At 41.1% G+C, this 13494-nt stretch overlaps 1 protein-coding gene across 1 annotated transcript in view; it reads right to left on the reverse strand.

Annotated features, from left to right (window-relative positions):
- Positions 1-12942, reverse strand: part of LOC140593640 (uncharacterized) — a 53338-nt gene extending 40396 nt beyond the window's left edge. The window contains exons 1-6 of the mRNA XM_072718686.1: positions 12822-12942; positions 11912-12256; positions 11251-11604; positions 10223-10324; positions 9647-9742; positions 1564-1653 (exon numbers count right to left, since the gene is read on the reverse strand). Of these exons, the coding sequence (XP_072574787.1) occupies positions 1564-1653; positions 9647-9742; positions 10223-10324; positions 11251-11604; positions 11912-12256; positions 12822-12894 (1060 nt within the window). The 5' untranslated portion in view covers positions 12895-12942. The remainder of the gene's footprint in view (positions 1-1563; positions 1654-9646; positions 9743-10222; positions 10325-11250; positions 11605-11911; positions 12257-12821) is intronic.
- Between the last annotated feature and the right edge of the window lie 552 nt (positions 12943-13494).

The raw sequence follows: 13494 nt of genomic DNA on the forward strand, positions 1-13494 counted from the left end.
CTCCTCTATGTGAAAAAGATAGACACAAGGGAAGTTACCATGTGTTCTTCCATCCACAAGGCTTTCAGTGGACATTGGGTTTCTCGCCGTATGAAGGTAGCTGATGGGTGGAGACAGCAGTGTGTGCCAGCACCTGACGCAGTGTTGGAGTATAATAAATACATGGGGCGCGTAGATTTACCTGACGCCCTCATAAAGCACTACACTGTGCCAAAGAAGGCCACGAAATGGTACATGAAGTTATTCTGCCACTTCATGGATTGTGTGGTGGTGAACAGCTTCATCATCCATATGGGCATTGCCAGGGAGAAGAAGCAATTGCCTCTGGCACAGAAATGCTTTTGGAGATTCTGTGTGAGCAGTTGTCTACCGGTAGATGCACTGAGGAGGGGACCCAGCAGGACGCAGCAGCAGTGGAAACAGATGTACAAAAATGGCTAGTAATGCTTATTGTTTCTACCCGATCTCTACCACTTGCACAATTTGTACCTTGCACATCTACACATGCAAAACATTACACTTTGCTGTAATGCCACAATTGTGACACTTTGTTCATTTTCACAATCCAATCAGATCCCGGTAATATTTCTTTTAATGACGTCAGGTTCATTTTGCAGATTGCTTGCGAGCAAGTTCTGCATAGCACTTAATATATACTAAGTGTATGTTTATGGGTCTCTCCTTATGTACCCCAGTCATGGTGAAAAACACACAATGATATCACCATGTATTTTACTATTAAATTAGTTGGCAAGTATTTTGTGACAAATTTGTTTGATTTGATTAGATAAAATATATGTGTTGTGTATAGCGCACTTTAAATATGAAACACAAAATGGTTTTGATATACTGAATGGTAGAACAGTAAGGCTGCCATCACAGATCAAAGCTGTCGTGTTATTTTACATATATAATGTGACATGTCACCCTGTTATTTTTACATATATAACTGTGACACCCTGTTATTCTTACATATAAATATGTGACGTGTCACCCTGTAATTTGCTTTATAACATTGTTCCTTCAGAAGAAACAAACTCACATGTCATTCCAGCACAAGGAAAACAGAATTAAAACATCACTTTAGCTAAAGGAGCATTTATGGCCAATATGCTTATCTGCAGTTACATATTTTATACCTGGATTCTCATCATATAGGAGGGTTCAGTTTAACTTTAATCAGCACGTTCGTGCTCTATGAACATCTACATTTGACAGAAAAATACTATAAACAAAACTGCAATTGAGACACTAACTGAATTTGGAACATTTTAAATCTGTATATAAAATCATACACAAGCTACAACAGACATTTATGTTAAAATTGAAAACCTCACATTACAGTATATGAGCTGAAAATTGCACTGTTAAAACCAACAGCAATTGGGCTGCAGAAGAAACAGCAATTATATGGAGACACCATGAAAAATGTGCTCTATATTAATTTCTTCTAAAAGTGTTGTTATAATCACTTGTATTATATTTTATTTTTTCAAATAGTTACCTTCTTTGAACAGTGTATACTGAAAACAGAAGGAAAAATATGAAAATGAGGAAACATACCTGTTGAGTCCACATATGGAGCTATAATAAACAGCACCAGGATATTCATCAGACTGATGACAGCACAAGTAACAGCCTCTCCTGCGGATCCTGAGAAACACAAGATAACATTCAGGGAAAGTTTTGCAATATTCAGGTGCAGTTCTTTAGATTAGATCTCAGTTTGCACTGCAATAAATTAAAATCTTTACTATTGTGCCTGTCCTAAATTCAGAATATTAAGCTTATTATTTCATTTTTGGAATTTGAATAATCCCACTCAGATGCTACAACTAAATATAAGCAGATGTGATACTAAAACAAGCTACATAATTGAAATAAATGTATTTTGAAGTAGACCCATTTTATTAACTTGACCTTAAGGATATTTTGTCTTGTTTCAAGTAGTTTTTTTTTTTTAACCAATCAAGGGTGTGTTTCCCCTTTTACGATGACTCTTAGCATCTCTTAGCAAAATATATCTTACGAAAGGTGATTCTAACATCTGGTTCCCAAACAATCCCTTAAGATATTGCTTAAACGAGTGCTTCTTAAGTGTGACCTTAAGGCACTGGAACACCTGATTGGTTGACATTGATGGCTCGAGAAAAGATTATTCCGTCCATGCAGTAACTGCTTGACTGCTGCACAAGAGACAGTGGTGTTCTTTATAAATGTAACACAGTAGGATAATTTGCAGGATAGTAGGGGCCTTAAAATTGAAAATTAAATTGATATAGTAAATGAGTTTAATGTGCTGTTAATTTTACACGGGTGTTCACAGTAGAGAACACGAGTAACTTACCACCATTTAGTAGAAATACAGCATCGTCTACGACCAATATATGTATAACTGAGGCTGATGTGGTACAAAGCCTACTGTAGCTTAGCTCAAAATAAATAAATCGCAGGGCCCTGATGGCATCTTACCTATAGCTTTAAAAGAGATGAGGGATATTATTAGCCAAACTTTAACTTTACTATTTCAGAAATCCTTATCTGCTGGTGGTGTACCTTCTGATTGGAAGCATGCTAATATAACGCCCATATTCAAAAAAGGGGATAGAAGTAATCCAGCAAACTATACGGCAATCAGTTTAAGCTCAAAGCTGCAGGGATTTTAGGAACTGTAGCAGCTTGGATCGAAAACTGGTTAACAGACAGGAAGCAGTGGGTAGTTATTAGAGGCACAATGTCACAGTGGGACAAAAGCATTTCTTTACACAGCGTGTAGTTAGAGTATGGAATAGTCTTCCTGTTAGTGTAGTACAAGCTGAATCGCTGGGCTCCTTTAATTCAGAGCTAGATAAGATTTTAACAACTCTGAGCTATTAGTTAAGTTCTCCCCAAACGAGCTTGATGGGCCCAATGGCCTCCTCTTGTTGACTCACGTAAAGCCTGGAACTCTTTATGGAGAATTTCCATTAGGGACAGAAGCTAGATCATCTTTTATCTATTGACTCCAAAATGTTCGTCACGTCGTTAGTATCAGAAGCCGCTTCTGGGGAATCCTCAGGGTGGCTTCTCTTGGTGGATGAGTTGCTTTTACTGGTGGAGGAAGTTGGCGTTTTGTCTGATTTCCCCATAGTAATTCGCTCGAAGCACTCATCTATAAAATTTTCTAAACTGTTCAGGATTTCACATGTTAATGTTAATGTTAATGTTAATTGCCCATCTGTTGTTCGTTGTCCTGCGCCTTCAGTGACTGGTTGATTTGTCCAGTGTTCTGCACTTGTCCATCCTCGTTAGTTCCAGTCATCAGTGTATTTTAGTGCTTGCCTTTGTTTTGTTCTTTGGTCAGTCATTGTATTAGGTACTTGTGTTAATGTTGTTCTGTTTGGTTTCTCTAGTCCTGCTTAATTATGTTTTTTTTCTTTTAGTTTGGTAATCTGTTTTTTTCCCTGTTATTTTGAGCTTTTCCCCAGTGTTCCTTGTTCAATTCAATGAACCCTTGTTTGTCTCTGAGCTCGTCACCTCTTTTCCCCACCTGCACCATACCCCATGTGATAAGAGACAACTAAGTGAGGCTCAGACCAACAATATGAAAGAATATCTTATGGAAGATATACTTAACTAATAACGTTTCGGGAAACACATTAGAGCATTAAGAGACAACTTATGGCAGAATATATGAACGAGTTAAGAAGGTTTTGGGAAATGCACCCCAAAACTTTAAGACAAGAGTTATACAAAAATGAGTCTTTTTATACCTAAAACAAGATTTAGAGTTTTTTAAGCTCTTAGATGTTTTTACTTGTTTGTAAACTTGACAAGTGCCACTTTTTTTTTTTTATTGCATTGGCAGATAATTTTGCTTGAATTAAGCCACTTGTTCTAAATAGTTTTTAAGGGTCCAAAGCATGTAGTGCTATGGACCATTTATTGTTTTTGTTAGGATTATTATTTTTCTTCCCTAAAGCTGAATGTGCAGCCTAAACCGTAAGAGCTAGACCAACCAGACTTGGCAGGAAGATGTGCATTCCTACCCACTACTCAGACTATCCGACCCAAGTCTGTCAGTCAGATGGGGGCACTGTAGCGCCCCCACTCATATGTTTCAGCCGATATCTCCTGACCTATTAGTCCTATAGTCAAAATATTTTCTACAGCCTTGCCCCACCAATTTGCCATTTGAACTATTAAGCTCCGCCTACTTAGATATTTTGCCAATTTGCTAATCCTACTTTTGCCTACAAATCCTACCTCATCAGACCAAATCAGACAAATGAGGTGTCAGTCCAATCAGACCGCAGAGCTGATCAAGACATATTAAAGAAAGTCTGACATTTGTCTATCCCACAGCCATTAGCCACGCCCAAACCATACCCAAATTAAGCCTGTTTTGATCAGACTGCTATAACTTGGCCTTGCCTTGGCCTGGCTTAACCAAATTTGAAATCCATTCAAACATTCAGTCGGGCTCAGACACTCCACCAGACGGTTCTAGATTTTGTCCTACATCTGCTGACCTGTCAGACCTACACTCAGAAATCTCCATCCTGTTACAGGACTATGTAGTTCTGTCTGACTTTATAGTACCCTGGTCACCAGTAACAGTCAGTCCTCCAGTTCTCCAGCATTACTGCTCTACTGTTTGTCCGACCTGAACGATCTTCCTACACTTTGGACCCTTCAGTCACTGCCTGCAGTTACAAGTTTTTCTTATTTTTTGGATAGGCATTTTTTGCAGTAGTCACCACTTGATCTTGCTTTGCTGAACTTCCCAGTGGATCTCGCATTAATGGCGACAGATATAAATGTATGTTTAAATGGTAACGTCACCACCATGAATTTGGCCCCACATTTGCTTCCAATTTGAACTAAACCGGTCACAGTGGTTTGTACCACGTCTGTACCATTGAAATTTTCATTTGTGCTGCTTTAGGTTCTGACATATAAATGTATTTTGTTGTACATGGTGACATCACCATCATATGTCCAAACCAGTCTAGATTGCTTGTGCCTTGTAAAAATATTTGAGTTATTATTATTTGTGAGTTAGATAGGATTTGGTCACCTGGCCAGTACACCTACAGGAACTTTTATGACATGCCATTCTAAATCCAAAGGCATCAATACAGAGTTGGTCCTCCATCTACAGCAAAAACAGCTGCCACAAGATTTTGCAGTGGGTGTTGGAATTCTTGCCCATTCAACCAGAAGAGCATTTGTGAGGTCAGGTACTGATGCTAGATGTGAAGGCCTGGCTCACATCATCCCTAAGGTATTTGATGGGGCTGAGGCTGGAAGCATAGAATTGTCCAAAATGTGGAGTGGATTTAGGAGACAGTGCAACACTAAACACAGCGCATTATCCTTGTGCATAAATATATGTTACAATTCTAATGCTACGGTCGTGTCCATAACAAAAAATAAATAAAATAATCAGGCCTAATAAACTATAGAGATGAGACCACAGGGAAGCCAAGAAGAACCAGACAAACTGAACAAGGTTACCATGAGAGCGGGGAAGCCAGAAATGAGACAAAATGAGGACAAGAGTGAAAGGGGAGAGCAGGGGCCATGGGAAAAGAGGTACAGACAAACTGCACACCCGAAACCAGAACACAAACCATGCAAACATCAAAGGCCAGTGGGTAAGCACAAGGGGCCAAAATGGAGGACCTATACAGAGTGGCACACAGGCAGGGAACCAGGACGGAGAGCACTAAGTAACATCAACTGGGACAAGGAACGAAGACAAGGACGGATACCAAGGGCACAGACTAGGGTAACACTGGGACACAAAGTGGCATCTGCAAATGCAGCCAAGCAGGACAGGTGGTTGTGAAGGACTCCAGGGTCACCCCTGGAACCTCGTGGACCTGGGTGACGTACAGGGAGTGCTGGTCGCTGGTGTTCCCATTGGTCAAGATGAATCAGGATCAGGGTGAACAGGGAGAAACATGGGGGCCGAGGAGGCTGCAGTTTGGGCCCACCCAGCAGCTGATGGCGGACTAGAGAATGAGAGAGAGCCAGACAGGCAAACATGACCCTGATGTCCCTTTTGTGACACAAAGAGCTGTCCATATCCCCTCCCGTTGCCCACAGAGTTTCAGAATGTTCCTGAACCAGGGAACATGAGGTGGGTGTGAGGCCCTGTGTCCAGACCAAAGAGGGTACCCACCAAAACTTAGATCAGGACCAAAAGAGATGCCCTGGGGGTCCCATTCCATGTTCTCAGGTGGGTCCTCCTTAGAACTCTCTCCCCCTAGACCCACCGAGATTTCCAGCACAGGGGACTCAATCGGGGAGTCAGGCTCCAGAGAGAGCAACCATTGATGGCGCAGCAGGCAAGAACACCAAGAGACAAGTGGGGGTGGCAGTGAGACACCAGGAGGCGCCAGTGAAACTGCGGTGAGACTGCCAGAAGGGAGCATCTTGGCGAGGAGGTTGCCGACGAGATGGCAACAGGTGAAAAGCACCCTAGTGATAAGTACCCTGGCAAGACTGCAACTGCAAAACATCTCGGAAAGGCCACACACAAGGCAATATCAAGCTCACTAAGGGGGTTCCAGAGAGGACGAGGTCTGGAAGGGGGCTGCTGCCGGGACCTTAGGGACTGGCTGAATGGCCGGAACTTCAGGGACCAGAGTAGCGGACTCTGAAGGCACTGCAAAGGCAGAGACAGGCTCTGGAGATGCACCAGAGGCAAAGATGGGTTATGGAGGTACTGCCAGCTTGGTGGTCTCGCCTGGCCAGGGCTCAGGAGTTGCGGCCATCTCCCCTCCCAGTTTCTTCCATTTTCCCCTCCTTTGATCGCTGAGCTGCGGTGTGCTATGGAGAGCTAGTGGGCTGAACTGCAGCAAGCTGCAGAGAGTCAGAAGGCTGAGAAATGAAGTGCTGCTAGACGGCTGTGGGCAGAGTGGCTTCATGCTGTGGGGATGCAGGGGGCTGAGTGGCTGACGGGCAGGAACAGGACTGATACAGACAGGTGTGATGGGGCATGACATGAGGGCTGGGAATAACGTGATTACAAGATGACCAGTGACCTCTGCTGGCTAAACGGGGACAAGACACAGCTGGATCATGAGAATTATAAAATAGATTTTAACTTGGCCAAATTTGTTAGAACACCTGACAGATCAGAAAATATTGACCTTTTTTGCCTCCAAAACATGATGTCATTTCATAATGTTCATGCAATACGCAGATAGTTGCGCTGAGCACAACAAATATCAGATGAAGTGAGTCATACTGTTTTTACCCACTTTTAACTGTAATATTTAATATTAAATTAAATATCAACCATTTGCAGAAATTACAACAGCACATGTTTCTGACATAGTGTTAATGTATTTCCTGAGAACTTCAACACTAATGTTATCCCATGCATTCTGCAACTCAAGCCAAAGGCTTTCCTTTGAATGTACAATAGATCTGTTCAGTTTACTTTCCAACTCGCCCCAAATTTGCTCAACGGGGTTGAGTTCCGGACTTTAAGGGGGCCTGTCATTAATTTTCAATGTTCCAGCTTGAGTCACAGGTTGTTCCGGCAATAGTTGTAAGAATGTTTAGGGTCATTGTCTTCTTGGAAAATACATCCAGGTCCAATAAGATGACTCCCAGATAGTGCTCTGTGCCTCACCAGAATGTTGTGGTATACTTTCTCATCCATCATGCTAGCAATTTTCACGAAGTTACCTGTTACTGAGGCTGCAGTGGCATCCCACACCATAATACTACCCTCTCCATGTTTCACTGTTGGCAAGAGACACTCCTTTTTATCTCTCCCCCTCCTTCCGTCAAATTGTTCAAACTTCCTTTGTCCATTTCTTGTGTTCTTTTGTAAATTTCAGGCATTTCACTCTATTTTTCTCTCTCAGTAATGGTTTCTTTGTTGCTATTCTGCCAATAAGTCCTTCTTCTCCCGGTCTCTGATGCACAGTTCTTGAAGATACTGTTGCACCATTTGTCGTTGTGGTGTTGATTTTATCACACAGTTCTCGTTAGGTCTTTCTTCGGTCCTTAAGACCGAGAATTTTGAAATGGTTCCCTTATCTGTCTGAAAGTTTCCTTTTCCTGCCTCTCCCCTTTTGGTTCTGGTGTGAATTGGTGGCATCATGGCAGTCTAAAGTGTATTTTAAAGTACTTGGACTGCATCTCAGATTCTTGGTTATGCGGCGGTAACGCCAGCCTATCAAAATGGACCTTTATTCCAACCCATTGCTCACTCGTTAGCTCCTTCTTAACCTTAGCCATATTCAGAGAAGAGCAACAAGTCGTTCAAGACTACTTCTAGAGGTTTTGAATTTATACCAACTGGTGATGTGGCCTGTGACAAACCCTGATGTTACCAATCACTTAATGAGCAGGATAGACCTTGTACATTCAAAACAATCAAACAGCTGTACCTTAAGACTCTTGCATCACCATCAATTTAACCATGATCACGCCTGACATAGATTACACAAGTCATTTGAAAAGGGCAATGACATATCATATTCTGTCACACCAACACAGAGAGAGTGGACTGAAAGAGCTGTCTGCCTACTTGCAGTCTGTTGGCATTGACACTGAATCAGATCCCCTGCAATGGGGGAATGACCATGAGGAAAAGTTTCCGGAACTTAAAAAATTGGTGAAAACTGATCCGTGTGTGTCCGCCAGCAGTTCACTATCGGAAAGATATTTAGTACGGCACAAACACGGCACAAACGATTGAGATTATTTTGGTTAAAATCTAAAACATAAGGGGGGGGGACTTACAGATAACTTATATTCACTTGGGCTGCCATAAAGCCTATTATATTAAAAGTCAGAGTTAAATACAATAGTAATAAAGAATGCGTCCACTAATTTGTGGCGTTCATGAAAACATTGTGCAGCTTCAGTGGTTCATTAGCTTGAAGTACAGTACAGTAACATATATACTTAGATACTGAATTATTATTATTATTGTTGTTGTTGTTGTTATTATTATTATTCAAGATTCAAGAGATTTATTTCTCATTTGTACATGCACAGACAGTATGACTGCATAGAATTTTTTTGTGCAAAGTTCTTAGAGTGAGCAGTAGGAAAGAGAAACCATTGAAGTCAAGATAAGTAATAAGGATACAGAATAAACAGTAAAAAGATACTTTAAAATGCAATAAATATCCACAAACACCTCAAGGTACAGACATTAGTAATAATATAACACTGACTATTAGGATACACACTGTAAAATGGAAAACACTGTAAAAACTATAAAAAAAAAAATAGCACTATAAAAACTAAGAATATTGTCCATCTGAGAATATTGCACCTTAATGCCACTGTAAAACAATGTAAACCACATGCGAAACAACACTGTAAACCAACAACACTGCTTTCATTTAAGATATATTGCACTCCTGAGGTTGTCCTTGGCACCAGTCTGACTGTGGCTGAAAAGATGCTGTTATACAAACATGCTTTGTGTGTGATGATACTGTCTGGCCTGCAGTGTCTGCAGTGTCTCTGATCTCTCCTAGATCTTTAGCCACTAAACTTAATAAATCCATTTTATTTACTAATGCCAGCCTGTTGTTCTTAAAAAAGATTTTCATTAAATCAGAAAAGACACAGATAAAGAAAATCTGTCACCTTTCAAAGCATTCTTTATATTTAATGGGCTCACCTTCAGTTACACCCCACAGGATGAATGCTGCGGAAACCATGATCTGTGGAACTGTGACATGTGAACAGTGACTCAACAGAGCCTGTCTGCTTTTATCTATAGACGGAAAGTAGAACCAAATTTAACCACATGCTCTTTAACATTAGATGATGGTTTATGCAAAGTTTAATGATCTACAGCCATCCTCAGATCATTCTGCTGCATGCTCACCTACAGACACCCAGTACAGACTGTCAGTCTCACCAGATGCAGCTCTTGCGTTATTTAAAGTATAATTTCAATGAGGACATCAGCTTTGGTTCATTTTTTTGGTTTGCTGGGGTTTACACTTATAAAACTTTCTCAAATAATTCATATTCACACATATGTGTTTGTTACCAGAGACACAGGATCAAGGTACTGTATGTTAATGACATCACAGTTAAGCCCTGCAATGGACAGGCACCCTGTGTAGATACAGTCCTGCCTGATGCCCCATGTCTGCTGAGATGCCCTCTACAGGATAAGTGGCTGCAAACATGGATCCACTGATGTCATCAAAATGACTATAAATGACAGAGCAGATGCTATACTTACCTCCCCTTATTAAATGCCTGACAGATAAAGCACCAGTAAGTAGGACTGCAGGTGTGACAGCGATGCACAGCCCCAGAATCAGCCAATGCAGGGATGAATAACCTAAAATATGAATTATATCCATAATTTATTTTCTGAATTAGGCTGTTAGCCATGTTAGAGTATAATCATCACATTCAAACCTCCAATTATTCTCAAACTGGAGCAGAAATTCATGATTAAATCCTTTTCCACAGGTTTGTGATTCTTAACTGTTCTCCAGACTTAAAACATGCTCATTAAAATATGAGATTTTTCATATTCTCATATATGGTTTGAAAATAGTTATACTACATGATACACAGAGCTCTTTAATTGTATTTACCCAGTCATATAATATTATGTACAATTAATAAAAAGCACAGCTATTATAGCATTTTTTTCCAGAGGCATGGTCTCTGTATGCCCTAAATGATTATTGTTTTATTATTAATATTTAATAATTACACACTGCATGACATCAGCATTCAGAGCTCAGTTTCACCAAATAGCTTTGATGCAGATTCAACATGCTCAACTGGCCAAAACAAGGAGTGACCATGTCTGATCAGGCCACACATGCCGGACAGTAACCGACTCCATCTAACAGCCTGACAACTTTAGACAGCCGAAAATTAGCTTGGTGTGTTCTAGGCTTTACACCAGGGGTAGCCAATCTTATCCGCAAAGGGCCAGTGTGTATGTGGGTTTTCGCTGCAATTCCCTAATTAGATTACTAATTAGAGGACTGATTGGCTGGAGTCCTCACACCTGGGTTTGAACAGCTGATCTACAGGTTATCCCAAAAACCTGCATACACACCGGCCGTTTGCGGATAAGATTGGCTACCCCTGCTTTACACTGAGCTGACTAAACACAGTTAGACTATGGTACATCTATAAGGCTCAGTGTACAGCGGAACCACTGACCTTCAGGAGAATGAAAATTAGATTTAATCACCCAAAACTATGCTGGGATGCATGTTAAAACCAGTCCTTCCAGTGACTCACCCAGTGCTGCTATCCTGGCAGTTGTACTGGCAGAATCAGTATCTGAGTGGACTTCACACCTGAACTCTCCTATGTCTTCAGTCCTGACTTTCCTCAGTTTCATTGAGAAGTTTCCTTTGGGAATTTCCTCAGTGAAGAATTCAGCTCTTCTAGAGTATCTCTCATCCTGTGACTCCGGTCTGTTCTCTCCATCAGCATACAGAAGCACCAAGATGTCACCGTCATCGTCTGTCTTTCTCCATTCCACCTGAAGCTCTGTCACATTAACATGGGTGTCCACAGAGCAGCTGAGAGTCACATCCTCTCCAGCATGTGCATAGACAGGCTCATCTACACCCGTCACCACCAGCCGCTCTGGAACAAGAACAGGAAGATTCACACAACCTGGCTACCTTACATTTGTGTGTTTTCCCCTCCTGTTTAGGGATGAAACCCAGATAGTTTTTGCTGTTTCCATTTAAACATTTAGTTTATCGGATTTAAAATTTTGCCATTAGGAACCTGGAAGATGAAAGGTTTTTGTGACTTTTGTTTGAAAATTACATATAAGAAATAACTCCAAATGTAATTAGACTAAATTCCACATACACCAATGGAATAATCAACTCCAAAAATAAGTAATGATAATACCTATAGCCATAAAACAGAAAGTCTCACTTGCCTGCTTCCTGTATTTCCACCCGTGTTTCACGTTGCTCCTGCTCTGTATAAACCACACACTTGTACACTCCTGCATCTGCAGTCCTCACACCATCAAGCAGCAGAGAGAAGTTGCCTTTGGGGATTTCCTGAGATAAGAAGTGGGCTCTGCCCCTGTAGGCGTCCCCCTGTGATTCAGGTCTGCTCTGACCATCCTGGAATAGGTGCACGATGGTGTCTGAATCAGTCCTTCTCCAGTCCACCTCCAGCTCCTCCAAAGGCAGGGGTCTGTCCACAAAGCAGGGTAGCAGTACAGCTCCTCCCAGCCGGGCTGTTAGAGGACCAGCAGAGCCGTGTAGCAGGAAACCTACCACAGGGATAAGAGACATAAAATCATGACCTAGAGCATTAAAAAACAAGCACATTTCATTATTTACAAATATGTTACTTGAATATTTGGTAAACAAATACTTCTATATGAACAGGGCTGCATATATAACTGGTCCGCAAGTACGCATTCACCTTTAAAAGCGATACGTGCAGCAAGCGATTGCTGTGACAGTGCAAATACGTACGTATTTTATGTGCATTTCTGCTGATAAGACAAGAAATTACAGTGCATTTTAACCTCTATACAGCAAGTACAAATTAGCACATACAGGTTAAAATGAACGATAATTTCTTGTCATATCAGCGCAAATGCACATAAAATACGTACGTATTTGCACTGTCACAGCAATCGATTGCTGCACGTAGACCTATCGCTTTTAAAGATGAATGCGTACTTGCGTACCAGTTATATGCAGCCCTGTGTATGAACTAGTACACCAAAAAAAAGACAATCACAGTCATATACATACATATACGAATCACCAGACAGAAAACGTTGGTATTATTTTTAAACTAGGCAATATATAGCCTACAGTACATACCATCACAGCTAATGACGAACAAGATCAAAAGGAGTCTGAGACTTTCGATCTTCGTCATCGTCTTTCTGATCATACTTTCATTTTCAGTTTATGTCTGGAGCTGAGACAGAAAAGCCGAGTCATACTGTCATCCGATATCTTTCCCACCATACAAATTCCTTCCTCTGGTAACGCGCAGATTAGTTGTCTGGCCGATGATCCGATTGTATGAAGCAATCGTAAGTTTCAGGAGTCCCTGACTGCGGTGAAATAAGTCAGTTTTGGATATTCGACATCTGATCGGATCCACACCCTCCAGATGCCGCAGCCTTGTTTTATTCCCGCTATACGTCATAAGCAGTCGAAAGACGGCCAGTTCAGGTCCACATCTCCGCAGACCACCACTTACCGCTGATTTAGGGACCGACGGCATACTGTATTACTGCCCGAGTGGCTTCTTTCAGTGGCTTCTAGGCTACGGGATCCAGTGACTCCAGGTGCAAATTGTGATATTACCGTAGACAAACAGGAGACAGCTTAATATTTATTTTTCTTGCGTTAAGTATTTTATATGAATATTTATTGGAAATGTTTTTTTTTCTTTTTTCTTTGTAATGATACTAATGATCACACAGGGCAGAGCAATATTTATTAATATTTATTGCTTTATGTTTTTATATAAATATCTATTCTA

The sequence above is a fragment of the Paramormyrops kingsleyae genome, chromosome 12 (genome assembly GCF_048594095.1).
Source record: "Paramormyrops kingsleyae isolate MSU_618 chromosome 12, PKINGS_0.4, whole genome shotgun sequence".
NCBI classification, from domain to species: Eukaryota; Metazoa; Chordata; class Actinopteri; order Osteoglossiformes; family Mormyridae; genus Paramormyrops; species Paramormyrops kingsleyae.